This window comes from Pelodiscus sinensis, chromosome 23 (genome assembly GCF_049634645.1).
Source record: "Pelodiscus sinensis isolate JC-2024 chromosome 23, ASM4963464v1, whole genome shotgun sequence".
Classification (NCBI taxonomy): Eukaryota; Metazoa; Chordata; order Testudines; family Trionychidae; genus Pelodiscus; species Pelodiscus sinensis.
Genome location: NC_134733.1, coordinates 1142462 through 1166974, shown reverse-complemented (window position 1 = coordinate 1166974; position 24513 = coordinate 1142462). Strand labels below are relative to the sequence as shown.

The 24513-nt window shown below is 57.3% G+C and overlaps 1 protein-coding gene across 1 annotated transcript in view; it reads left to right on the top strand.

Annotated features, from left to right (window-relative positions):
* EPHA2 (EPH receptor A2) overlaps positions 1-22097 on the top strand; it is a 39755-nt gene extending 17658 nt beyond the window's left edge. The window contains exons 4-17 of the mRNA XM_075906114.1: positions 6118-6273; positions 7011-7343; positions 7757-7881; positions 8448-8607; positions 8999-9098; positions 9693-9748; positions 10486-10611; positions 10900-11082; positions 11602-11663; positions 13618-13827; positions 14601-14750; positions 15510-15703; positions 16728-16883; positions 19452-22097. Of these exons, the coding sequence (XP_075762229.1) occupies positions 6118-6273; positions 7011-7343; positions 7757-7881; positions 8448-8607; positions 8999-9098; positions 9693-9748; positions 10486-10611; positions 10900-11082; positions 11602-11663; positions 13618-13827; positions 14601-14750; positions 15510-15703; positions 16728-16883; positions 19452-19557 (2117 nt within the window). The 3' untranslated portion in view covers positions 19558-22097. The remainder of the gene's footprint in view (positions 1-6117; positions 6274-7010; positions 7344-7756; positions 7882-8447; positions 8608-8998; positions 9099-9692; positions 9749-10485; positions 10612-10899; positions 11083-11601; positions 11664-13617; positions 13828-14600; positions 14751-15509; positions 15704-16727; positions 16884-19451) is intronic.
* Positions 22098-24513: the final 2416 nt, after the last annotated feature.

Genomic DNA, 24513 nt, shown 5'->3' with positions numbered 1-24513 from the left:
CCCAGAGAGACCCCTCTAGGAGGGATACTGGCCCCATCAGTCCTTGGCTGCCCAGCTGCAGTCAGCTCCTTGCCTTGGGCCTGAGAAATACCGTGGGCCAAGTGCGGGGGGGCACAGAGCCCTGCTCCGCCCTGGTGTCTGAGCTGCGCCTGGGCTCTGCATCTGCCCCTCCCCGGATCAGGGCCTTGTCAGCCCCACCAGAGGGGGGAATAAGGTGCCATGTGTGAGCCCCTTGTGGGGAGCTCTGGGCTAAGGGTCAGGGTGAGGCATGCTCCTGGATCCTGTTGCATGCGTCTCTGGTAGCTAGCGGGGAGGCTATGAATTGCCCAGCCTTGTGCCCCCAGGGCTGGGCCGGCCTGTGGGACACAGATCTGCCCTTCTGAGGGCAGGGAAGCAGCAATACATCAGGACGTGCTTTCCCCTGGGCACCTGGCTCGGACTCCAGGGTCACCAGCTCCAGTCTTAGGTGCTGTGTCCCTGGCTGCTAGGAAAGGGTGGGCTGGGACCAAGGCTGTGGGAGGCTGGGATGGCGTCCCCCTGGGGGGTCCGCTCTCAGCCGTCTGCCCCAAGTTGGGAACAGGAGGTTGTGTGTCATACACCGGCAAAGCCTGGGGCTAGAATATCAGCAGGGTGCTCAGCGTCCTTGAGGGGCGCTGGCCAGCTGTGTGGGGAGCACAGGGCTGGGATAGCCAGAGGCTGTGGGTCAGGATTGAGGGGCACTGGCAGGGCTGCCCACACGACATGGCAGAGCAGTCCCACCCCTGGCAGTGCCATACGTGGTTCTGTCCGTTTGGACTGGTCTGGTGACAGCCCTGTAGCACAGGCTGGTCGGCCACCCCTGGCTTGTGGGGACTCTGCTCTGGGAGAAGGCAAGGAGGGTCAGTCCCTGCGCTGCCACCTGGCAGGTCATGAGACCCCCAAGTTCAAGGGAGTTTTGTGCCAACTCAGACCCTGCCCTGGTGCCAAGTGCCATCCCTGGTTGTTGTTTGTGGGAGTGGAGGGTTCTGGATCCCAGCGTTGGCTCTGGTGCCCCATAGTCGGCCTTGGACCTGTGAGTCTGGCGCGGGGGAAAGCAGAGGGGCCGTCGCAGCCCATGCACAGAACACGCCCTGACTGGGGGCACCCTCCCTGCACAACTCAGCCTTCCCCAGGGGCGGAGAGGACGGAAATGACACAAACCAGAGATAAAGGGCAGGGAGGGGCCCCCTCTATTTTATTGGGGTCAGGAATGTGGCAGGAGATACCCAGGGGCCGTTCAGTGCTGAGTCCAGCCCTCGCCCACGTGCACCTCAGGGAGAGCAGATCAGGAGCCTTCAGTGCACGGAAGCTGCGGGCGCTCAGTGTAACTGGTCCCTTCCCCTGATGCCAGCAGCTTTTGTGCCTTCCTATCAGCCCGTCTGGGTAAACCCCAGAGCTCCCAGGCTATGGCTATGGATGGAAACACTCAGTACGGAAGTTAAACCATGTAATTTTACTCACTAACAGTGGAGAGCTGGTGGGCTCTGGTGGCAAGGGATTGGGGGACTGCTCCAGCCATTGAAGGAGTCAGGTCCATTCGCTCTGGGAGTTTGGGCTTTTGGCAAGCCCTGGGTTGTTGCCCTGCCTGTCTGTCCCAAAAGGAAAGATCTGCAGGACAAAAATCCACCCTGCATAACTCCCAGCCCAGAGATCTGTTTGTCCTGGTGTCGTTTTTATGCAGTGCTCATCCCTGTGGCATCTTGGCGCCTGTGTTTCCACAGCCTCCGTTTTGTTTCCTCGCTCCCCAGTGTGCAGGTGGCAAGAAAAAGTGCGGCCCCCTGCCCCTGGGAGAGGAACAGGAGCTGCTGTGCTCCAGAGCCTGGCCTAGGTGGGGCTTGTGTAGGGGTTAGGTTTGGATTCTGTAGCTGCAGGGGGAACACGCTCCCGTCTGGCCTCTGTTCTGCCCTTGGGACCAGACTGGCGAGCTGTGGGGGAGCAGCTCTCTGGCTTGCCATCAAACAGCGGACAAAGGGGCTGGAGTCTCACTTGATTGGGGGGGGTGACCCTGTTCTGTCTGCAGCAGGGTTATTGGTACTGATTCCCCCCAGTCCACAGAGGGCTTTCCCCCAGGCCAGGTTTAACCATGGTGTGGGCCCAGTGGGTCACCATAGTGACAGGCAGCCTAGCTGCCCTCTGGTCCCCTCGGTGTCCAGCTGGGCATGAGGGAGCAAGCAGCAGCCACCATGTGGGCTCCCTGGGACAGAGTGGGCCAGATCCCCAGGGCACCTTCCTCAGCCAAGAACCAAACCGCCCCAGGCTGACATGGGACAGGTGCTGCTCCCCTCTGCCCTTCCTTTGCCTCCTCATTACTTCTTCATCAGCTGCGGGAGAGTTTGCATGGTTCCCCTTTCCCTTCCCAGCTCCCCAAGAGACACTTTAGGGCAGGGCCCTGTGGCTACACCCCTTGGCCCCAGTGCCAGCCACATAGCAGAGAGTGCCAGGGCACCAAAGCGCATGCATGGAGTGCTGCACTCGCATTCCTTGGGCATCTGCCATGCCAGCTGGCCTTGCCAGTGCCAGCCGCTCGAGTCCCTGGGCCTGTGGCATTGACAGATATCTCCCCTCCCCCCAGCAGTGTAGTTCCCCCTCCTCCATGGTCTTGTGTGTCATCCACACTCCATCTGTCTTCCTCGCGGCCGTACCCATGTTTTCCTGCCACCCCCCATCGTCCTAGGAAAACAAGACTTGCTAAGAGTTTGCATCCTCCTCCCCTCACCCTGGGAGAGGGTGTCTGTGCAGACACTCGTGCTCTCTGGCTGAATGGAGCAGTGTGTGCGCGCACGCGCAGGGGGCAGGGACCTTGCCCTCTGATGGGCTCATACATCCCTTCAGACTGTGATCCCCTCGGATTCTGACACCTCCCTATGTTCCAAACAGGCCTTGCTCTTCCCGCTGCCTCTGGTGGTGGCCCTGCAGGGGCGTCCTTGGCCTTTTGGTGGTCTCTTGCCCTCCGCCCCGGGGGCTGAGCGAGTCCTGACCAGGAGGCCCACATGCAGCTCACAGAAATCCAGAGCCCAGCTGCCCTGTATCTTGTGGCCAGTGAAGCAGTCCACAGAGACTACAAGCCTCAGCTTGCAGAGCAGGAACCTGCCCTGGCACTGTGGGTATCACAGTGGAGTACTGCGTCTTTGAAGCAGGGGTTGCCATGGGCTGCCCCTTTGTCTGGGGCCAGGTGGAGCATTGCATGCTGGGACCTGGAGTCATTATGGGCCGTGCCTCCATAGGAACGATGGCAGCAGAGCATGGCTAGTGCTTTGCCTAGGAGCCCAGGAGATCTTCAGATGAGCAGAGTTTGGGTGACCATAAAGGCACGTTCCACTCTTTTCCTGCCCTGCCAGCCAGCTTATGGCAGCTACCCTGGGCCTTGAGGAAGGACACAATGTTGGGGGGATCCCCTAAGGATGAGTAGGACTCAGCTGCTGTAGGACCATGGATCCCAAGGAGCCTTAGTTCCAGGAGGCCTTCGTGGAAGCTGGACCTGATATGAGGGGTTGTTCCTGTGATGAGTCTGAGGTCCTCAGGGATGCCCATCACTGTCTGTTGGGTTCCGCCCCACGATTGCCTGTGGAGTGTCTTTGGGGCAGCAGGGAGGGAGGGGCCAGCCAGGCGGAGTCACGGGGAGTGCCCCACATTCCAGTTAGGGTTACCAGATGATTTAAAAAAAAACTGGAGATACTTGATCTCAGATGGGGATGGGGACCGGCCAGGAGGGGAGTGGGGCTGGCCGGGAGGAGATCCGGAGGGGTGGGGAGAGAACGGCCATCAGGAAGCAGGGCTGGCCAGGAGAGGTTTGGGGGGGAGCAGGGCTGGCGGGGAAGGGGTAAACCAGCCGGTGGGAAGTGGGGCTGGCCTGGGCGCATGCAGATCTCGGGGTGCTGCCCGTCCCGCGCACGGTTCCAGTGGGGCGCACGGGCGACTCCGGCCCCGGGGAGTCCATCCTGTCCCGGCCCCATCCCCACCCCCCTCCTCTTTACTGCATAGTTGCGTACTGCTTGGCTGGTAGACACGCTCACGCTGCACTAGCATGTCTACCAGCCAGGCAATACACAACTATGTACTGATACTTACGATAATAATAAAACTTACTTGTATAGAAAATACCGGACATTTCTATATCTCGTATTTTCTCAGTTTGTTTCCTGGACAGAAAGCTCAAATACCAGACTGTCTGGTTCAAACCCGGACACCTGGCAACCCTAATTCCAGTGGTGGCTACCACCCAACTGGCTTCCTCGGCGTCTGGGCGGGCCAGCAAGCACCTTGCTCCCGTGGTCACTTGCCCTGTGCTGTGACCTGTCCCTGGAGGGATGGTCTTGCCTCCTGCCCAGGATGGGGGTGGGGATGGAGAATGGAATGTGCCCTTTGTGCAGAGAGATTCTCTGACCTCCTGGAGCAATGGCAGAGCCTGCTGGCCTGTGTGAAAGGGAGCCTCGCTGGCAGGAAACAAAGGAGTTTATCTCCAGGAATAAACAAAATATTCTTACCCTCCCAGCTCTCCTCCTGCTGCCAGAACTCCCCTCCTCCCCCCCCCCCCCCCACCTTCATGAAGGCTTCACCGCCTCCTTCCGCCCAGGGGAACACTACAGAGCAGTCTGTACCCTGTGCAACGTGCCTGGGCATCTGATCTATCTCTATCTCCATACACCCCATCCATCTATCTATTCAATCTCCTCCATCAGCAGTATTTAATAATTGAAACTAATTCCTGTGAGTTACATTGCTGTACAGAGACCCAGGATTCCTGCTCCCTCCCCTCCAGGGGAAGGAAGCCAGTCTCTGGGCACCAGTGAAATCCTGACAGGTTTACTGCCCTAGGCAGCCAAAGCCACCAAGCTGGGCAAGTGAAGACCACACACAAAATATTGAACTGGGCAGGGGCAGTTTCTCTTTGGAGAAGTGTGTGTTTTTGTAATAGACCAGGCAAAGAGGCAGGAGGGAAGGGGAAACTTTCTTAACACAGGGCTGGGGGCAAGCGGTTCTTAACCTAGCTGCTGCAGAGGAAGGGACTTGTGAACATCTAAAATACCCCTTCCCTATGACCACCCATCGCTGTGGCCATTGTACAGCTGGGCCGGCCTGCAGACCCCTGCAGATGGGCACTGGGGCCAGAGCTATCTGAGCGTTTGGTCAAGATCTTTGTGTTTTGTTAAAGAAACACTACAATGGAGGGGGAATCCGTGCCCCGTGGCAGTGCTCCGGCAGACGGAGGAAAGGGCCTTCCTGAAAACTCAAGCTACATGGCTTCCACAACCGCTTCCTCTTCAGAACACTGGAGGAAGCAACTCCCACAGCCTAGGGTGGGTGAGGAGGCGGAAATTGGGTTCCTGTGGAAAACCCAGATCGGATGGGGAATGAGGCAGGCTCCTCCTCCCCCGCTCCTCTCTTTGTTTAGAGAAACCAAAGAAAAGAAACTAGCTGGGACCTTCCTGCCTTAGACCATTGCTGTCTCCTGGGGCCCGTCACCTTGTCCTGTGGTGTTTTAACTGTATCCGTCTGAATGGACTGATTACGGTGGTACGGCCCCACTGTGTGCGTGGGCATATTGGTAGAAAGGTGCCGTAGGCTGGAGTAGCTGGAAGGAAGGGAAAAGTTACAGTGGAGTAAGTCACGTGAGGATTGTCCTGGTAGGCAGGCCGCTCCCTGCTTTCATTCACTCCCCCACAACCTGAAACACACACTCACCACCAAGCACACTCTCCACAACAGACACACGAACCTTGGAACCACCCCCTTGCCAGCTCTCTCCACACACCTAAGCAGACCATCAAAGGCTTGTTCAGCTGCACGTCTGCTAATGTGATCTGTGCCTCTGCCACTGAGAGATGGGACCACAGGCTTGTTCTCTGCAGCACGGTTCTGATTGGTTGGCACGTTCAGGGTCCCAAGCTGGGATCAGGGCCCTGTCCCGCTAGGTGCTGTACAAACTTGGAGAAGAGACTGCCCTGCCCCAAAGAGCAGGCCACCTAGGCGCTGTCTATTCCCATGCAGAGAAGAGTGGGAGACCTCCTGTCAGGTGGCTCCACTGGCCAATCCCCTCCGCACATTCAGGCTGTTCTGTGTACCACCTTGCCTAAGCTGGCCCATGCTCTCCCCTCACAGCCTGCCCTGCTGGGTTCTTCAAGCCAGACGTCTCCGGTGATACCTGTGCCAAGTGTCCCTCCCACACGCTCTCCTCTCCTGAAGGCTCCACGTCGTGCCAATGTGAGGAAGGCTATTTCCGGGCCCCAGAGGATCCAGTGTCTTTTCCCTGCACCCGTAAGTATGAGACCCTACTGTGGTGACCAACCTCTGCTGTTATCACCTGTGTTTCCAGTGTCCCCGGGGCAGGTCAGGGCCCTTGCTCCATCTTCCTGACCTGTAATAAACTCTCTGCTAATCTAGAATTGTACTGAGCCCCAAGGATTGGTGAGTGCCTTGTGAGCATTCATGCTTTCGGTGCAGGAGGGAAGTAAGTGCCTTTCCCCCTCCCCAGTTCATAAGTGGGGAAACTGAGGCATCGAGCAGTTGAGGGGCTTGCCCGTTCTCATCCAGTGAGCCAGTGGCAGAGCTGGAATTGAACCCAGGAGCCCTGCCTCCCAGGCCCCAGGTCTCAGAGCTACACAGCCCCTCAGCTCTCTCCATAACTCCCCCTTCTCCTTCTGAGACCCCAGATCGGCAGGCTGAGTCTGAGGCAGCCCAGTCTAGACTCTTGCCACCTCCTGCATGCTGGGATGAACTCCGTCTCCTCACCCACCTTGGGAACACCCCCATGACCGGCAGTCCCGCCCCTCATCCCTAGGGAAAGGTCTGCACCTTTGAGGGTGGCACTTCCCATCGTGAGGTTGTTCAAGTAGTGAATCTATTGGCTGGGCCAGCAGTGAGGAGTGGATGGGGATGGGCCATGTCACTTGAGTCTCACTCCTCCAGGTCCAGAAGCTCCCAGCTCATCTTGCTCTGCCCCCAGAAGGAAAGAAATGCCCTTAACACCTTGACCTTTCTCCTCCCCCATCCAGGTCCCCCTTCTGCCCCCCACAACGTCAAGGCCATTGGCTTGGGAGCCAAGGTGCAGCTGCGCTGGTCACCGCCCCATGACACGGGTGGTCGTAAGGACATCACCTACAGCATCACATGTGAGCAGTGCTGGCCGGAGTCAGGGGAGTGTCGGCCCTGTGACAGTAGCATCCGCTATTCAGACCAGCCCCAGGGGCTGACCAGGACGTCTCTGACCATCAGTGAACTGGAGCCACACGTTAACTACACCTTCACCGTAGAGGCTAGGAACGGCGTGTCCTCTTTCAGCCCCAGCCACAGCTATGGCACTGTGAGCATCAGTGTCAACCAGACAGGTGAAGCATGAACATATACAGAGCGGATGGGATTGTGTCGGTGTCCCTGCGGGGTCCTCCGGGGGCCTGGTTTCTATCCAGATGAGGGATGTGCACCAGTTCATATGGGAACGCTGTTAATCTCCTGACTGGGTTTGGTGGGCAGGCAACAGAGAAAGGTTAGTTAGGGCAGGACACGAGGGGGCGGAGCAGCTGAAGTCACCTGTGACCTACAGAGGAGACCAGCCATGGATGAGCAAGGTAAAGTGGAAGATCTCATGTGTAGTTAGATGGGTGGACTGGCCACACCTGCATATTGGCAGCTCTGCCAGAGCCCTGGGGGCCACTGGGCTGGCATTCCTCCACCCCATGAATGAGGTGAGGGCTTCACACCTCCCAGCTCCCACTTGACTGTCGCCTTCTCCATTGACCAGAGCCTCCCCGGGTGACATCAGTGAATTTGGACAGCCAGACTGAAACCAGCCTGAGCATCTCCTGGACTGTCCAGCCCCGGCAGCAGAGCCGTGTTTGGAAGTATGAGGTCACCTACAGCAAGAAGGTTCGCTGTCCATCTGCTCTGCATGCTAGCCATGTCCGCTGTCTCTACCCAGCTGCTCCAATACCTGAGAATACAGGAGGGTGGGGCGGTGCTGGCTAGGTCTTGAGTTCTTCCTGTTCTCGCCTAAGCCCCTTGTTTATTTGGGGCCTGGGCTTAGAGAACAGGGAGGGAAAACAGTGGGGCTCATGGAGCCAGCTGGAAGGGGGGGGGGGGGCTGGCTCGAATGCACAAGTCACATTATGAGTGAAGTTGTTGGAGTGCTCCAAGGAAGACTCACAGGGTGTGTCTAGACTGCATGTCTCTGTCGATGGAGCCATGTCGTCTAGACACACCCACAGGGACATCAGGTGGCTGGGGTGGTAGGTTGGAGGTGAAGCCAGATTGTCCTCACTGGCTTGGCCTCAGCCTCTGATCCTTGAGCCAGGTGATCCTGTCACTGGTTTGCCCCCTCTCCTGTCTCCAGTTGCCAGCAGGGCCCCGTCTGCATACGCTGGGCTCTGGGGCGTTGGCTGGTCCTGCGGGGCTGCTCACCTTTGTGCTGGGGGATGTGTGCTTGCTTTCCAAAGATGGATGAGAACAGCTATTCGGTCCTGCGCTGTGAAGGGAACTCGGTCACCCTCCCCAAGCTCACACCGGGCACCAAGTACTTGGTGCGGGTCCAGGCCCTGACACAAGAAGGCCAGGGGGCCTACAGCATGGACTATGAATTTGAGACACGTGCTGAGGGTAAGTATGTGAGAGAGGGGCAGAGCCCCCTCTTATTCCCTCCATTTCCCAGCCGGGCACCAGGAGGGGAAGTGACTTGGCCCCGGCCACACAGCAAGTCAGTGGCAAAGTCTGTGGAACTAGAACTCAGATCTTTTGTTGCTGAATCCCCAGCTCTGATCTCTTGCCACAGTGCTCCCAGCCTTGCCTCTCCTTGTGCCCCCTGTTCAAAACTTCCTGGCCCTCAGGGCTGGCCAGAGCTCAGAATGGAGGGAACTGAGTGCGACAGGAACTGCGCACTCATTCTGCCCGGCCATGGCCCTTGGCGAAGCCTGGGCAGAGTCCGGCCATGCTGGAAGTGTGTGGCGAGTTTCCCTGTGGTTTCCTTCACAGTGTTTCCTTCCTCCTTCAGGCTCCGATGGTATGAACACGGCAGCAGCAGTCGGGGGCTCTGTTACTGGGATCCTTTTGATCCTGGGCTTGGTAGCTGTGGGCCTCTACCTTCACCGAAGGTATTTGCTTTCCCTCCCCCTCCTTTGCCATTAGGGCATCCATAGCCCAGCAGCGGCTGCCTGTCGATTCCCCATGGGACCTCCCTCCCTCGCAGCCAGTGTACCCCGGGGTGAGGGCAGCATTGCAGGCAGCTAACATCTGTCTGCTGCCAACCCAGACCTCTGTTACGATGTGATTCTTCCCACTGCTGACCTGGCCCCAGCTGCTGAGAGAAATGGGCAGGGTTGGATCCAGCTTAAGCTGTGTGAGAGCAACCGAAATGAGCCTATTTCTCTGCTTGAGAGACTGGCCAGAGATCCTGGCAGGAGAGCCAGGATGTGCAACTGACCAGAGACAGAAGTGAAACCGATGAGTCTGTTCCCATTGGGCCCTCAGGTACTTACCCCAGCCAGAGTGTCACTGGGAGATTTACCTGAGGAAGGATGGAGTGCAGGACCCCCCAGGAGCTGGTCCTCCCTACTAGGTGGCAGGGCAGGTGGCTCTGTATGTGTATGGGAAGGGGTGAACTTGTTCCTTCATGGAGGCTTCTGGTCATGTGATTCGGGAAGCAGTGGGGAGCCTCTGCAGGCTTCTAATTCTCCCTCTCGATGTAGGAGGAGGCGCTCTCGGGCCCGCCAGTCATCTGAGGATGTTTACTTCTCTAAGTCTGGTGAGTGAAAGAGTCCAGCAGGGGCGGCGTTGGACTCTGCTCTCTGGGACTCGCGTGGCTGGTGTCCCTCGGAGACGGGTGCAGCAGATCCCAGCTGTGTGCTCAGCTGGGACGGAGGGGTGGAGACAGGCTATCTAGGGGCAGGGACAGCTCTTCCCCCCAGGAGGCTGTAAGTAGACCCAGGGGCAGATATAGGGCAGGGCGAGCGGGGCGGCCGCCCCGCGCATGCGCTGTGGCAAAGGGGTGCCCCGCGAAATTGGGCTGCCCTGGGCCCCACAAAATGATCATCTGCTCCTGAGTAGACCCAGCTCAGGGATATGCCCATGCAGCAGATGGGCAGAATCAGACGCTACAAGCCCAGTCCCTCTGTCGCAGGCCTGCTGGGGTCCCCGGCCCGCTGCTGAAGAAAGGGTCCAATCATGACCTCCAGGGCCACCTCCAGGGTGAGGCCCCGGAACTCTGGGCCTGCCACAGATCCCAGTGAGCGAAGGTCCCCACAGCATGACCCATAAATGTACATGCAGGCTCAAGGGAGACTGTCCCCCTCTGCCAGCGCGACATCAGCAGCGTTCCTACCCACCCGCGGAGAGGAAACGGGTGCTGGGCTGAGGGCAGCGGGGCTTCAAACAGCCCTGAGCTGAAGTGTACTTTTGGGAAGATGAGATCCCGCTGGGATCCTGAGCCCCAGCCTCATGCCTGCTTCCATGTGTCACCTCCTGCCCTCCCCTGCCCCACAGAGCAGCTGAAGCCCCTGAAGACGTACGTGGACCCTCACACCTATGAAGACCCCAACCAGGCAGTGCTGAAATTTACAACCGAGATTCACCCCTCGTGCATCAGCCGGCAGAAGGTGATTGGTGCAGGTAGGTCGCTCCCTCTTCTCGCTGTGAGTGGCTGGTGAAACTGGGCCCCACCTTCCTCAAGCAGCCTATGGTGGGGGTAGGTAGGACTTGCCTTCCTTAAGTAGCCTGGGGCTGGGTTGCAGCCTCTTAGTAGGAGGGACTTGGCCTTGTGTTGCAGCCTATAGGTGGACGGATTTCCCTCCATAGAAGAGGCAGATGGGCATTTCCTTTGCATCAGCCAGTGGTGGATGTGCCCACGTCTCCAGTAGCCTCAGGAGGGTCACGCTCTTCCTCCTTTGCCCCTGCCAGGCGAATTTGGGGAAGTTTACAAGGGGTCACTGAGGCATGGGAAGAAGGACGTCCCAGTGGCAATCAAGACTTTGAAGGTTGGCTACACGGAGAAGCAGCGCATCGACTTCCTGAGCGAGGCCAGTATCATGGGCCAGTTCTGCCACCACAACATCATCCGGCTGGAGGGCGTCGTCTCCAAGTGTAAGCGCTGCACCCCCCCAGTAACTCCTTCTCAGCCAGGGGACCCTGCGGGACAGCCCAGGGCTTTTCCTGCCAAGAGCAATGACGTGGCTGGACAAACGGCCAGGCTGTGCTGGGGCAACTCCGGGAAAGTTGCAGCTCTTAAACTCAGCTGGAAATATCCCATCAGCCCTCGCTGCAGACTCTGCCCAGGATTAGACTTGCTGAAAGGTGCCCAGATCGTCGGGCTGCACCCAAACGGCTTCTTGAAGCTGAATGTAGCAGCTTGGCAGGGACTGGCAATCAAGCCAGGCTGCAAGAGGCTCTCTCCCAAGCATGTTCCCTGACAAGTGCCCATCAGTGCAGATGATGCCCCCAGTCAGTGGAACTTTGAAAAATCCGGAGAATTGCCTTCTCGGCCTGTTCTGAGAGGCGGTGGCCCAGGCCCCTTTCCTGTGCTGTGCGCGTATGCCCGAGGGTGCTGATGTCTGGGCAAGGAAGCTCTCCCGGGACTTCCTATGATTCCGGTTCTCTTTTCAGACAAACCTTTCATGATCATCACTGAGTACATGGAGAATGGAGCCCTGGACAAGTTCCTGCGGGTAGGTGTGCTTCCTTGCTTGTGAGCCGAGAGCTAGGGATGTCGATGAACTGATGAGCAACAGCTTCTAGACTAATGCTATAGACTACATGCATCCCCCTCTCCCCAAAGTAAAACTTTAGCAGGCTGGCCAGCACCCCAGCTCAGTTCTGACTCGCGCTGGTTCTGGGAGCTCAGCCCCACCCCCGTGGACGGGCTGCTACTAACCCACGCTACTGCCTCTGTATCAGAGGCAACAGCGGGGGGCGACAGGCAGCCGGTCCAAGAGGGAAGCTGGGCTTTAAACTGGTTCTTCTCATGGACCAGCTCCCTCCTGCCGCCACATGCTGCTGCCTCTGATACAGAGGCAGCAACGCAGGGTGACGGGGGGCTCATCGGGAGTGGGACTGGAGCGCACTGGCTGCTGGCCCCACCCCCAGGGACTATTGAATAGTCGAGTAACTGATAAGAATTCATGAGGCTAATCGACTATTCAATTAACCGATATTTAACATCCGTACCGAGAGCAGGATTCAGTCCTAGCCAGACCCATCTGCTTGAAAGGGACAATGTCAAGAACTGCAGGCCACACCTCAGATCTAGGTTGTGTCCAATAATAAGGAAAGGAATGACTGAGCTTTTTCAAGTCTCAGAGTGGTGGCTGTGTTAGTCTATAACATTAAAAACATTGAGTAGTCCTGTGGTTCCTTAGGGTATGTCTAGACTACATGGCTCAGTCGACGGAGCCATGTAGATGAGATTTCTAGACATAGAGAAATGAAGCTGCGATTTAAATAATCGCCGCTTCATTTACATCAAAATGGCTGCCGCGCTGTGCCGATAGCTGTTTGGCAGCACCGCGCGGTAGTCTGGACACTCCGCGGTCAACAAGACAAGCCCTTGTCGACCACCCCAGTAAACCTCATCCCTGTTATGCCTCGTGGACAGTTGACGAAGCCATGTAGTCTAGATATACCCCTTGAGACTAACAAAAAAAATATATAAAATCTCATGGGCAAAACCCACTTCCTCAGAAGAACTGTACTATGTGTATATTTTGTTAGTCTCTAAGGTGCCACAGGACTACTCATTGTTTTTCAAGTAGAATAGTGATAGAAATGTAGCCGTGTTAGTCTGGTGTAGCTGAAGCAAAATGCAGGACAATGTAGCACTTTAAAGACTAACCATCTTGTTAGTCTTTAAAGTGCTACATAGTCCTGCATTTTGTTTTTCAAGCTCTTTCAGTTCTGCTGTGGTTGTAAACTTGTGTAGGGATGAGAGTTTATGAAACTTTGCCCTCACCCTTTGCATCCCTGGCATCTCCACCCTGGACTAATGCATCCCAGCTGGGAAGTGAATCCGACAATTCTGACCAACCTAAATCCACATCTGGAGCTGGGCAAAATGCAAAATAACGGAGCAGCACCAGTGAGGCAAAGTCCATGGGGGTGTCAGAATGCTCCTGATCTGAATCATGGGAGTTGGAATCCAAGGAAGGGAATTGGCTGTTTAAGAGACAGATTTTTTTTTTTTTTTTACCACAACTTAATAAGAAAAAGAGCCGGACTGTCTAACCCAGTGTCCTTCAATATTGTTTGCCCAGCAACCCACAACCCAGCATATCCCACAATCCTTTGCAGGTGCAATGAGAGGACAGTCAAGCCTAGACTTGCATGCAATGTCCTGTATGGGAGTCAAGCCCGTAATTCCTAGGCTCTGCCTGGGCTTGAAAGATCTCCCAGCCCTCGATTTGTGCCAGTGGCCGTGGCCTTGACGCCCTCTCCCTGCCCCATTGCTTTGGTGTGTGGATGGACAGCCACTCTCTAACCCAGCGGTGGCTGCATTCCAGGTGCATGGCATGGTCTGGGCTCCTTGAGCCCTGTAAATGGGCGATGGTAACAGGAGCACCGAGCGTGCAGGGAGGTCGCAAGGACCACGCACTTACCATCCTGTGCACATCTCTTCTCGCCACACAGGAGAAGGACGGTGAGTTCTGTGTGATCCAGCTGGCGGGCATGCTGCGGGGCATCGCGGCGGGAATGAAGTACCTGGCCGACATGAACTACGTGCACCGGGACCTGGCCGCCCGCAACATCCTCGTCAACAGCCAGTTGGTCTGCAAGGTGTCCGACTTCGGCCTGTCCCGTGTGCTGGAGGACGACCCCGAGGCCACGTACACTACCAGTGTAAGCACTACTGGGCTGGCCTGCCCTGCTCCCCCAGGGTGTCTTCTGTGGTGGGGAGACTGCATCCCCCTGCTACTTAAAGGCCCCACCCTCTCTGTCAAGGCCTCTCCATCCCAATTTGTGGCCCTTCTTGCTAGGCCAAGCTTTGGCCCCACCCAGGCAGCTCCCCAGACCAGAGCTCTCCCATCCATAAGAGGCTTCAGGGCAGACGCCCTAGCCCCATGCTTGAGGGGGCCCCATGGGGCTCAGGGTGGCCTGGGGAACTACCAGCAGCAGCAGGTTCTGGGCCTGTCCCCAAACTCACCAGCCGTGGGGGCCATGGACAACAGAGTGACCCAGCCCTGGCCACCTGCTTGCTTCACCGTGGTGGTGAAAAACCAAGCGCCCCAGCCCCAGCCGCTCTGCTGCGGCAAGCGACATGGATGGGAGCCACGCTCGGGAGTGTAGCAGGCTGAAGCCAGGTCACGCTGCTTCCCACCACCGTGGTGAGTGCAGGGCGGGGGGCACTCTGGCTGTTAGCACCAGGGCCCCCAATAGCCCCCTGGGCTGGGGGTACAATGAGATCAGAGCAGGGACAGGAAGAGGCAGGGCCGGGGAGGAGGGAGGTTTATTGGTTCCAGTTAACTGGTAGGAGCTGGAGCAGTCCATGGCGGACCCGACCCAGCCCCACCACTGGCTGGCCAGAGAACGCCTGGCCCTGACCCCTGCCAGCCAGCTGGAGCAGCCTTCTCCATGCTGCACAGCCAGCAAGGCCAACTGCGTGATTCTTGCAGGGTGGCAAGATCCCCATCCGCTGGACGGCCCCAGAAGCCATCTCCTACCGGAAGTTCACCTCGGCCAGCGATGTGTGGAGCTACGGCATCGTCATGTGGGAAGTGATGTCCTATGGCGAGCGGCCCTACTGGGAGCTCTCCAATCACGAGGTGAGCGCTGCTGGCCGGGCACGGGGTGTGGGGCCCAGCTGGCCTGACGGCAGCCTGCCGAGCTCCCCGGGAATGGCAGCTGTGCCCATGCACACTGCCTGAGTGCTGATAGGGCAACGGGCTGGGTGCTGAAGGGACCTGGTGGGAGGTTAAAAAGCCTGCGTATCTCTGCAGCCAGCCATCAGCCTTTCTGAGGGGCCTGGACATGGCTGGAGGCACAGGGAGGGGCCCAGGACAGGACTCCAGCCCGGCATGGTGTGAAACGCTGTCCTGACCGATGGCCCTTTGAGGCCCATGTGAAAGTCACCGGGGGCCCAGAGTTCGAGGGACAGGGGTCTCCAGGACAGAGCCCACCTCCGTGGCCTGCAGTCAGTTGGGCTGTGAGCACGAAGCTCCTTGTTTGGCCGGGGACGCTTGCGCTGTTGTGAGCCTGGTACGCTGTAGTACCGCCACCTTGGGCATCAGGAATGGGTGCAATGAACATGGCCTTCCTGGGAGCCCTCCCGGTGGCAGGGTGAGACCCCCTTATGGAGCAGAGCTCTGGCTGTACCATCACAGCCAGGGTGACGAGTCCAGGCCCAGCCCTGATGTGGTCGGACCAAGCTGGCCTTTCCCAAAGCAGGAGACAAGGAGATCTCCCACTTCACTGGGGACTTTATGGGTGAGCCAAGCGTGGGCTCCAGGCAGCGGCTGTGCGTGGGAGCGGTGCCTCTGATCTGCCGGCCATGTCCCTCACTTCTCTGCCCCTTCCCTTGGCAGGTCATGAAAGCTATTAACGAAGGCTTCCGGCTGCCTGCTCCCATGGAGTGCCCCTCTGCCATCTACCAGCTGATGATGCAATGCTGGCAGCAGGAGAGAAGCCGCCGGCCCAAGTTCAACGACATCGTTAGCATCCTCGACAAGCTCATCCGGGCCCCCGAGTCACTGAAGACGCTGGCTGACTTCGACCCCCGGTAGGCAGCTGGCTGCCAGAGCCCCCCACAGGGCCTGGGCCTGGTTCAGCCAGGGATTCCTCTGGTCACAAACCAGGGCCGCAGATGCAGCCAGCCTGATCGCAGGGGCTCGAGCAGGGCTGGGTCCCAGAGGAGGCAGAGCAGCTACCAAGCCCCGCTGGCTAAAGGAGATGGTGTCTCCACACAGCCCTGACCAGAAGGGGTGACCCCGCAGCCAGAGCTGGGCTCAGGGTGCCAGTGTCCCAGGGCACTTGTTTGCCTGGCAAAAAGCTGTTGCAGGGGGAACCTGAGCTCCTGGGGGCTGGGGATGTGCCGGTGGGGTGACTGGGCTGGGCTGTGCCAGGGGCAGGACTCCAATCAAGCACAGGGCATGCAGGGCCGTACTCATCCCTGGAGTCAGTGGGGCCAGAGACCCCGTAACGGTCCCCTGTAACCGAGCTCTTGTGATGCTTGGTCCTAAGCTGGCTCTGTAGGCCTGGACCACCTGGCGGTCTCCCAAGCAGATGGGCACAGTGAGTCTCCCCCAGGTAACAATGAGGGATAGTGCAAAAGCATTTAGGGGGGCAATTAACCCTCCCAACTGCCATGCCCCAGGGAGCAGGGGTTGTTAGCCACAGCTCCCGCAGACAGACAGGGAAACTGAGGCACCGCTCGAGCTCTTTATCCAAGGTCTCCCAGCAAGCTGGTAGATTAGAAAGTCAGGGATCCTGTCTCCTGGCCCTGTGTTCAGCTGATTAGGGCATGCCGTCCACTCTCCAGTCCTGACTCGTATGTCTAGCTCAGCGCCCCTCCCGTGGAGGTGAAAGGGAGAGAGATGGAAACATGTCTCCCTAGTGGAGGGGAGGTGTGGGTCTCCCTGCACAGGGTATGTGCTGGGAGAGGAGTGTGCTTGAGCTCAGCCCATCTCCTTGCAGCTGTTACCCATGTGGCTCATAGAGGAGGAAGTGGCTTCTGGCATTCCCCCTTGGTTGAACTGTCCTGGGGGATCTGAGACGCTAACATCTGGGGCTTTGTGTCCTGGCAGGGTGTCTATCCGCCTGCCCAGCACCAGCGGCTCAGAGGGCCTCCCCTTCAGGACTGTGTCCGAGTGGCTGGAGTCCATCAAGATGAACCAGTACACGGAGAACTTCCTGTCGTGCGGCTACAACGCCATTGAGAAGGTGGTGCAGATGAGCAACGAGTAAGTCCTGCGCTCCCATCTCCCCGCTGCCTTTGCCTCCCGTCTGCCCGCTCACTGGCAGGCCTTGCCTCAGCGTTTCCAGGGCAGGGCTGTGGGCTGATCCCCACAGGCCAGTGCTCCCTGGCTCCCCACATGTACCCCTTCCCAGAGTGCCTGCTTAATGGCATTCCCACACAGGTCAGACAAGAGGGCACCTCCTGCGAGCTGGATTGTCTCTGCCTGCGCCACTCGGAAAGGAGCCAAATCCCCCCCTGATCTTTGCTAAGGACTGGCTGCTGAGGGCCAGTCACACCAATGCCCGGAGCCTAGGAGGGGGTGGGAGCTCTAATGCAGGGCCACACTGGCCACCGGAGTCCCCCCTTGGACTGGGTACCTAGGGCCACCAGGCCGAGGCCCTCTGAGCTGTTCGTCCGATCTCTGGAGCGAAGCTGTCCCTTCCCCCGCCAGTGTCATTCCCCCACTTGGCACCATCTGGCATCCCTCGCTCCCACAGGATGCTGTCAGCTGGGCCTGCTCAGAGGCCAATTGCCCCCAGGGACTTTGTCTTTTTCCAGTGCTCCCAGCTCTGACTGGCCCTGGAAGAAGGATCCGAGCCCAAAGCTTCCGTGTGGCATTGCACTGTGCTAATTACTGCCCCTCCCCTGTCTGCATGGCCGCTGTCCCTACTGGTCCAGGTGCGGGCGCTAGGCGCCAGGGCACGGCAGGGAACGGGAGACCCTTTGGGGGTTCTCTTTCTTAGGAGTTGGTGGTTTCAGCTCAGTTTTGCCCCCTACCTTCCCTGCTCCCCATAGCCTGGCCTGAATTCCCACAGCCCAAGGGCTGGGTTCCAGCAGAGCCACGGGAAGCTATGCCTTTCTCTGTGCTAGGACCCTGCTCAGAGTCACCCCGAAGGGAGCAGCCCTGTGCCTGCCTTCAAATCCTCATTCCCAGGAAATAGCAAGCCCCCAAGCTGCCTGGGTTAAATATAGCCTGTGTAAACAGCAGGGCTGGCCGGCCACTGGACAGGCTGGGAACCCAGGGGAGCACCCAGGGAGAGCTACAGAACATCATGTTCCCTATGCAAAGCTGGCTCAGTCCAGCCTGAGAGCATCCTCTTCTGCTACCCAGCCTGGGCAGTCTTTGCCAGGCATCCGGCTGCCGAGGGCCTCATCCTAGCACCTAGAGCCTGGGAGGGGGTGAGAGCCCCCAGAGTCCCTCTTTGGCCTGGGTACGTAGAGCCCAGGCTGAGGCTTGTCTAATCTCCAGGGCTGCCTGCTCTAAATGCAGAGGAGGCAGTGTGGTCGAGTGGCTAGCGCACTGGTGTGGCACACAAGACCTAGGCTCTAGTCCCAGTTCTGCCAGTAGCCTGCTGGACAAGCCAGTTCAGGACAAGAGCCGACCCTGATGCCGGAATCCTGCTGGGGCCTCTCTGTGTTCTTAGGCTGCCAACCATGCTGGGAGGACTCGGCCCATCCTCAGGACCTGGCTGACTGTTGGGTTGTCCTTCAGTGTCTCCAGGGAGGCAGCATTGCCTAGTGGCTAGAGCACAGGGCAAGAGTTAGGGGGATTGGATATGCCAGGAGGCACCGCCATGCCTGTGCTGGGTTCCCCAGCGAGGGCTCAGTGCCCTCTGGGGAGGGTCTCCAAACATGCTGTGGAGCAGAACAAGACGCATTTCCTTTGTTACGTAACCTGGGGAGCTGTGTGGAGCTGCCTGTTTTCTCCACTGGCCCTGGCCTAGCCCACAATGATGTCTCAAGAGGTCCTGTCAGAGCACGCACCCTGCAATTAATTGGCATTACGGGATGGGGAAACAAGGGAGAGGCTCATTAACAGAGAGGCTGCTCTGCCCTCCCTGTGCTGTTCACGCGCTGGGGCTGCCAAAAGGAAGCAGTGTCATGAGAGGGCACGAGAGAGATTCTTTCAGCTGGGAACACGGAGCTTCTCCTGGAACCTGCTGGGGTCTGGGGATCTGCCCCTTGACTTCAGGTTGGGGCATCGGCCACTGGCTCCAGGGAAGGATTCAGGCTGGGTTGGGGGGAAGTAGCCAAGAGGATGGGGAAGAAGAGCAGGGGGAGGTCATGTGGAGACAGTAGAGAGGCCGTTCCTCAGTGGTGATCACAAGGGGCGGGGTTGTCTCCTTGGTCCTGAGGCCAACTCAGCACCATCTGTTGTGTAGTTTAGGGCAGCCTCAAGGCTGCTCTCAGCTTTGCCCGCTGCCTGTGACCTTGCGAGGCTGCTACACCAGACTGGGAGGCACTCCAGCCACGCCCCCTTTTCCCTGGCCACGCCCCCTTTTCCCTGGCCACGCCCCCTTTTCCCTGGCCACGCCTCTGTTCCCTGGCCATGCCCCACACATGGGCTGCCAGGTCAGCTTTCATGGCTGCTTGGTAAATGAGCCCTCCCCTTTCCCTCTTTTCCCCCCCCCCCCCCTCCGAGAATACCAGTTGATCACCTTGTGGAGATCAGTTCAAACCAGCTTGTACTGGAAGGCCTTGACGTTACGCCTGCTTCTGGCATCCGCACGTGGTGGTAGCGCCTGGGCCCTTCTGGCCTGCTGACATTGCCCTTTGCCTTTTTGCTTCCCAGCGACATTAAGAGAATCGGGGTGCGCTTGCCGGGTCACCAGAAACGCATCGCCTACAGCCTGCTGGGGCTGAAGGAGCAGGTGAGCACCGTTGGCATCCCCATCTGAGCTGGCGCTGGCCCGGAGCCGACCTCGCCCCCTGCGGGGAGACGGAATCGCGGCAGGAGAGAGAGGGACACTCGGTGGCCGTGCAAACCGGGAGATACTTGAAGTGGAGAATTGAAGTGCGCTTGGCATTGCCCCCTTGCCGTGAGCCGCTGAGGACACTGGCCAGCAGCCCCGGGCAGACTGAATGGCAGTGCCCAGAGCGGAGTCGGCCAGTCGCTCCTGCCACCCTGCACCCACCATTACACCTCCAGGGCATGCGCTGTATTTATTGCTGCGATTATTATGATTATTCTTGCATGCCTGGAAACTGCAGCTGCTGCTGTGCAGTGTTAACTGACTCCAGGAAGAGGTGCTAGACCACAGCCCCTTTTGGGGAAACCCCTGGTTCTCTTTGGCCAGGGCACCAGCCGCCACCCTTGGAAAGTGCCCCCCAGCGCTCCAGCTGCGCAGCCTCACACCTGGCAGGTTCCTAGCTGGGCCGAGCAAATGCCTTCCTCCACCTGCTGCCTGGCCAAAGCACAGGGAACTCTGTGTGCTAGTTCATTCCCTCCTCCGCTGACCCTCTCCTGACTGACAGGAGTGTGTGGATTTTCCTGAATGGCCTCCGTTCCTTTCCAAGCCCCCTTCGAGGCAGAGGCTGGGCTGAGACTTTGCTGTGACAAAGCGACATTGATTCTTCCTTTGCTCTTTATAAGAGGATGAAGATTTATGGTAAATAAAATGACGCCATTTAAGCTTCTAAACAACCGAGCTTCCAGCTGTGGGGCAGAGACGCTGCTCCAGGACGGGTGTTCGCTTTTTAACCAACTGGCTGAATCAGGGACCTTTCTCTAAGTTGTTTTTGCTTCGATTGGTGCCGCGAGAAACGGGCAGATGCCAGTGCCTTAAATGTGACATTCCCCTGGTAGCGAGTGAAGTGGCTTTGCAGATAATGGTTGAGAGCTGTGCCTCAAGGTCATGGAATCGTTTTCCTCCTCTATTTATTCTTCCACTCCACTCCCCACCCTCTGCTCCTTTGCGTCTCACAAGACGCCCTTTGCTAGTCTGTCAGTGTTGAACTTTTTTTAATGTAATTTATTATATTTTTTTATATTTATTGATGGAAATCAAAGGCCTTTTGTGTTTTCTCAAAATTGCTGTTCAGATTAAAACCGCGGCCGTCCAACGGAATTAAGTTTACTCGTGGTTTCCAGGAAAATTTGTTCTGTGATTTAAATAAAATGTGTGGGTTTTTTTTTTTAAACAACTTTCCACTGAGCCTGCACTCTTGCGTGGAGCAGGGGACAAGCGGGTATACTTTCTTGGTTGCATACCATTAGGAGAATTGATTAAGCCATACATAATGACCCATTGCTTGGGGCATCAGCTGGGACTGACCATGTAGTTCTAGTTTCACTGTGCCTTCAGTGGGACTTTTGTATTTGCTGATGTCAAGCCCGTGAGCTGAGGGAGCTTTCCAAACAGTAGCTCTGATCCAGAAGCAGGGAATAGGTAGACGGAGAGAAACTGGGCTCAGGAGAACTATGGGGAGGCACTGGAAGACACGAGATGTTCAAATGGAGCTAGCCTGTGTCCACATTAGAGCGGAGGAGTTGTACTCATTCCGATTTTGCTCTACGTGCCACTGTGGCAGGCCACTTTCAATTAACAGCAGCATCACACTTGGGCCACCAGGTCTGACTCTGGTGACGCTGCCAGGCAGACAACCTGCCCTGCCCTTGGTAAATCTCTCCCGGGGTTCTTTGGGCATTAGAACCCAAGGCAGCAGCAGCAGGCGGGAGACACGGCTGTCCTCTCTGGAAAGAAGAATGGGGGGTACACGCCACAGGCTTTGGGCCTGTTGACACCCAAAAGCTATATCACTTGAAGTGAATATAATGTAATGGACGTAAGGATTGGATCCCACAGGTGTGCAATGCATGCAGCAGGATGCTGCTAACCAGTGCAACTAGGCCTAGATGGGCAGGGGAATAAACCCTGCTGGGATAAAGCACTTTGGTAGTGGTTTACCTGCATCCACACTAGGCGTTGTACTGATGTAAGGGGCAGTAAGATCTCTCCCACTCCCGGCCACATGGCAGAATGTCTGCACTGTCCACAGGGGCTGATTGGCTTTATGGGGGGTAATTCTCAAAGCACATGGTTAGCCATGGAGCCCTCGCACGTGTGTGCGAAAGGTTCCTGAGCCTGCTGTAACATAGCACTGGGTTAAACTGCACTTCATTGCACAGTCCGGTTCATGCCCAATGCGTTCGCCTGCTTTGGAAAATCAGTCCTGTGGAGCACCTCTCCCCTCTGTGTAGACAAGCCCCTTGCAGTGTGGGAGTTGGTGAGCTCCCTGGCAGGCCAGTGCCAGCTCAGCCATGGCTCATTGCATAGGTAGGGGAGCTCCTAGGGCTCCACTCAGCCCAGGTGGGTGGTCAGACACCTCCTAGGTGTGACTCCCATGGGCGAGTCACTCTTCAGACCATACAAGAAGAGGCCTGGGCGGTGGCAGAGAAATCCTTGTGTTCCTCTCTCTCCTCCCTTCCCTGCCCAGGCTCTCCTCCCTTCCCTGCCCGGCCATGCAGATCTGTGCCCACAGCAGAGTTGTATCAGTGCTGATTTTGCAGAGCCAGGCACCAGCCCATTCCCCCTTGCATGTCCCACATGTTCCCAGAGGTGTCTGTAGGTTGCTGGCTGTGTGGGAACGGGTCTGTGCTTGCAGCTGCAAATTGGCTCTGCTAGCCGCCCAAGCCAGTTCTTAGGCCGTTAGTCGGGATTTTACAGAGGCAGGCAAAGGAGATTTATTTGCACAGCTGAGCCCGGCTTAGTCAGCAGCGTCCTCCTGAGATTGCAAAACTACCTCGAAAGAATTGTGCCTGAGCACTGTGTACAAATCGGTCCAGCCCCGCTCTGAATGCTCCTAAAGGAGCCCCGGGGGCTTTGCACATGAGGACTCGGCCAAAGCCTGTTCCCATGAGACTGGCTCCCAAATGACAGTTACAAGATAAAACTGGAAAGGCAAAGGGCCCATGGAAGAGCGTTTCCTGCGCACAGAAGCACATGCAGCTTCCCAGCGTGAGACTTTGCAGAGTTCTGGCAGCAACACGTGGCAAGGACTGACTAAGATGGTGGTAGTTTCATGGGGTAAGTTTAATGGCAAGTTGAATGTCACAAAGGGACCAATCAATCAATCTGTGAGCTTCTGGGCCAATGAATAGGAAGCAGCCTTTCTCACGCAGCTGCACTACAGGCCGGCAGTTGAGTCCCAATTCGGGCCCTGAGCTTCGGTGCCTAACTCCCATTAAGTCCTTGGAGTTAGGCTCTAACTTCCATTAGGGCTGAAGCCCTCTGCCTCTGCCATGGGCAAGTCAGTGGCTCTGCATGGCTGCCTTCTGTCAAAGGGGCCACACTGTGGTTCTACCCTGAGCGGCTCCAGCTGCGCTAAGGCAAGCACCGTGGTGCCAAGTGGCCGTGCTCTCTCCAAACCAATGTCTGCCTAAAGCGAGCAGGAATGTAACCTCGCCCAGCCTGCCAAGAGCTCTCAAGTTAGTGTCCCTTGGCTGGAGGAGCTGCATAGCTCCCAGAGCCTCGGCCTGGATTGTTAACCAGAAGCAATTCAATTAGGTTCGGATTCCACCTTTAAATTGAAGCCTGGTTCAGAGATGGCAACCAAGCAGTGTTGGCCTTGCTGAGCTGTTCCCTGTTGGTGTGTCGGGCCAAGAGCTCTGGCTCAGCCCTGAGCATCTTCCCTCCTCAGCCTGTCGTTCTTTTCAAACCCAAGCGTCTCATCTAATCGTGGGATAAACGATGGCTTCAAAATTCAATTATTGTGCTGAGCTCTGGTTTCCGGGTGGCTTGGCCTTTCTGCACGTGGGGAGGGAGGCAGCTAAACAGGGACCATTTTTGCCGCTTCAAAACCAAGAAAAATAAATCCATCATCTGTTGCATTCCTCCAAATAATGGCGAGGGAGGGGAGAAGTCCCTTGGCGAAAGCTGTTGATATGGAAAGAGGAACCAGCCAGGCTATGTCTACACTCACGGCTTCTTGCACAAGAATATCGCCGAGCCCCATTTGCATACCTAATGAGCCGCCTTTTTTGCGGAAGAGGCTCTTGCACCAGAGGGAGCTGTGTACACTGCCCCTTCTTGCACAAGGAAAACCCCTCTTGCACAATGCCTTTGTGTGTAGACAGCTCCAAAATGGCAGCTCATTAGGTATGCAAATGAGGCTTGGCTGTATTCCATGCTTAGCCTCATTTGCATATTTGTCGCACAAGAAGCTGTAAATGTAGCCGTAGCCTGGCTGTTTCACAGATCTGTGGACGGTGAGATCAGAAGGGATCTTGGCCTCTGTTCCAAAAGACCCTCCCTCAGCGATTCCTGCACAGGCCCAGACCTGGGGACTGCACTAGAGCAGGTCACCTGGCGCTGATTTGCAGCCACCTCTTGAGGAGTTGCCATGGCCTATGGAAGGGAGTCGGCCTAGTGGTGAATTACACTCCCTAGAAATTTGCATTTAGGCCTAGTCTGGATTCTGCTCCCAGCCACTGGAGCTGGCTCTGTCTTTGTATGAGCCCTTGCCAGCCAAGACTCCTGGGATTTCAGCAATAAACCGGGGGGGGGGGGGGCAGAAGAGCCTTCCAACTAGGAAGTGCCATAAATCTTTCCCCGCCCCCCATCGCCCAGTGGGAACTCCCCACCATGCTACCTTCTCCAGCAGCCGGGTCCCTGTTGGCTGAGCTAGAGGAGAGTCTGGTGTCTGTTCACAGTACAAGGCTTAGGACACAGCAGCACAGCTCTGCTTCCAAGCAGCTGCATCCCTGCACAAGGGAAGGAACCTGCCAGTATCTTGCCAATGTCACAGTCGTGGGGCGTGGATCCTTACTGGGGGGCTGCAGTCTCTCCCTCCCCCCAACTTTGATACCTGCCTATGCAGAGTTGCTAAGTTGCAGCATGGGCACTGGTGTGGAA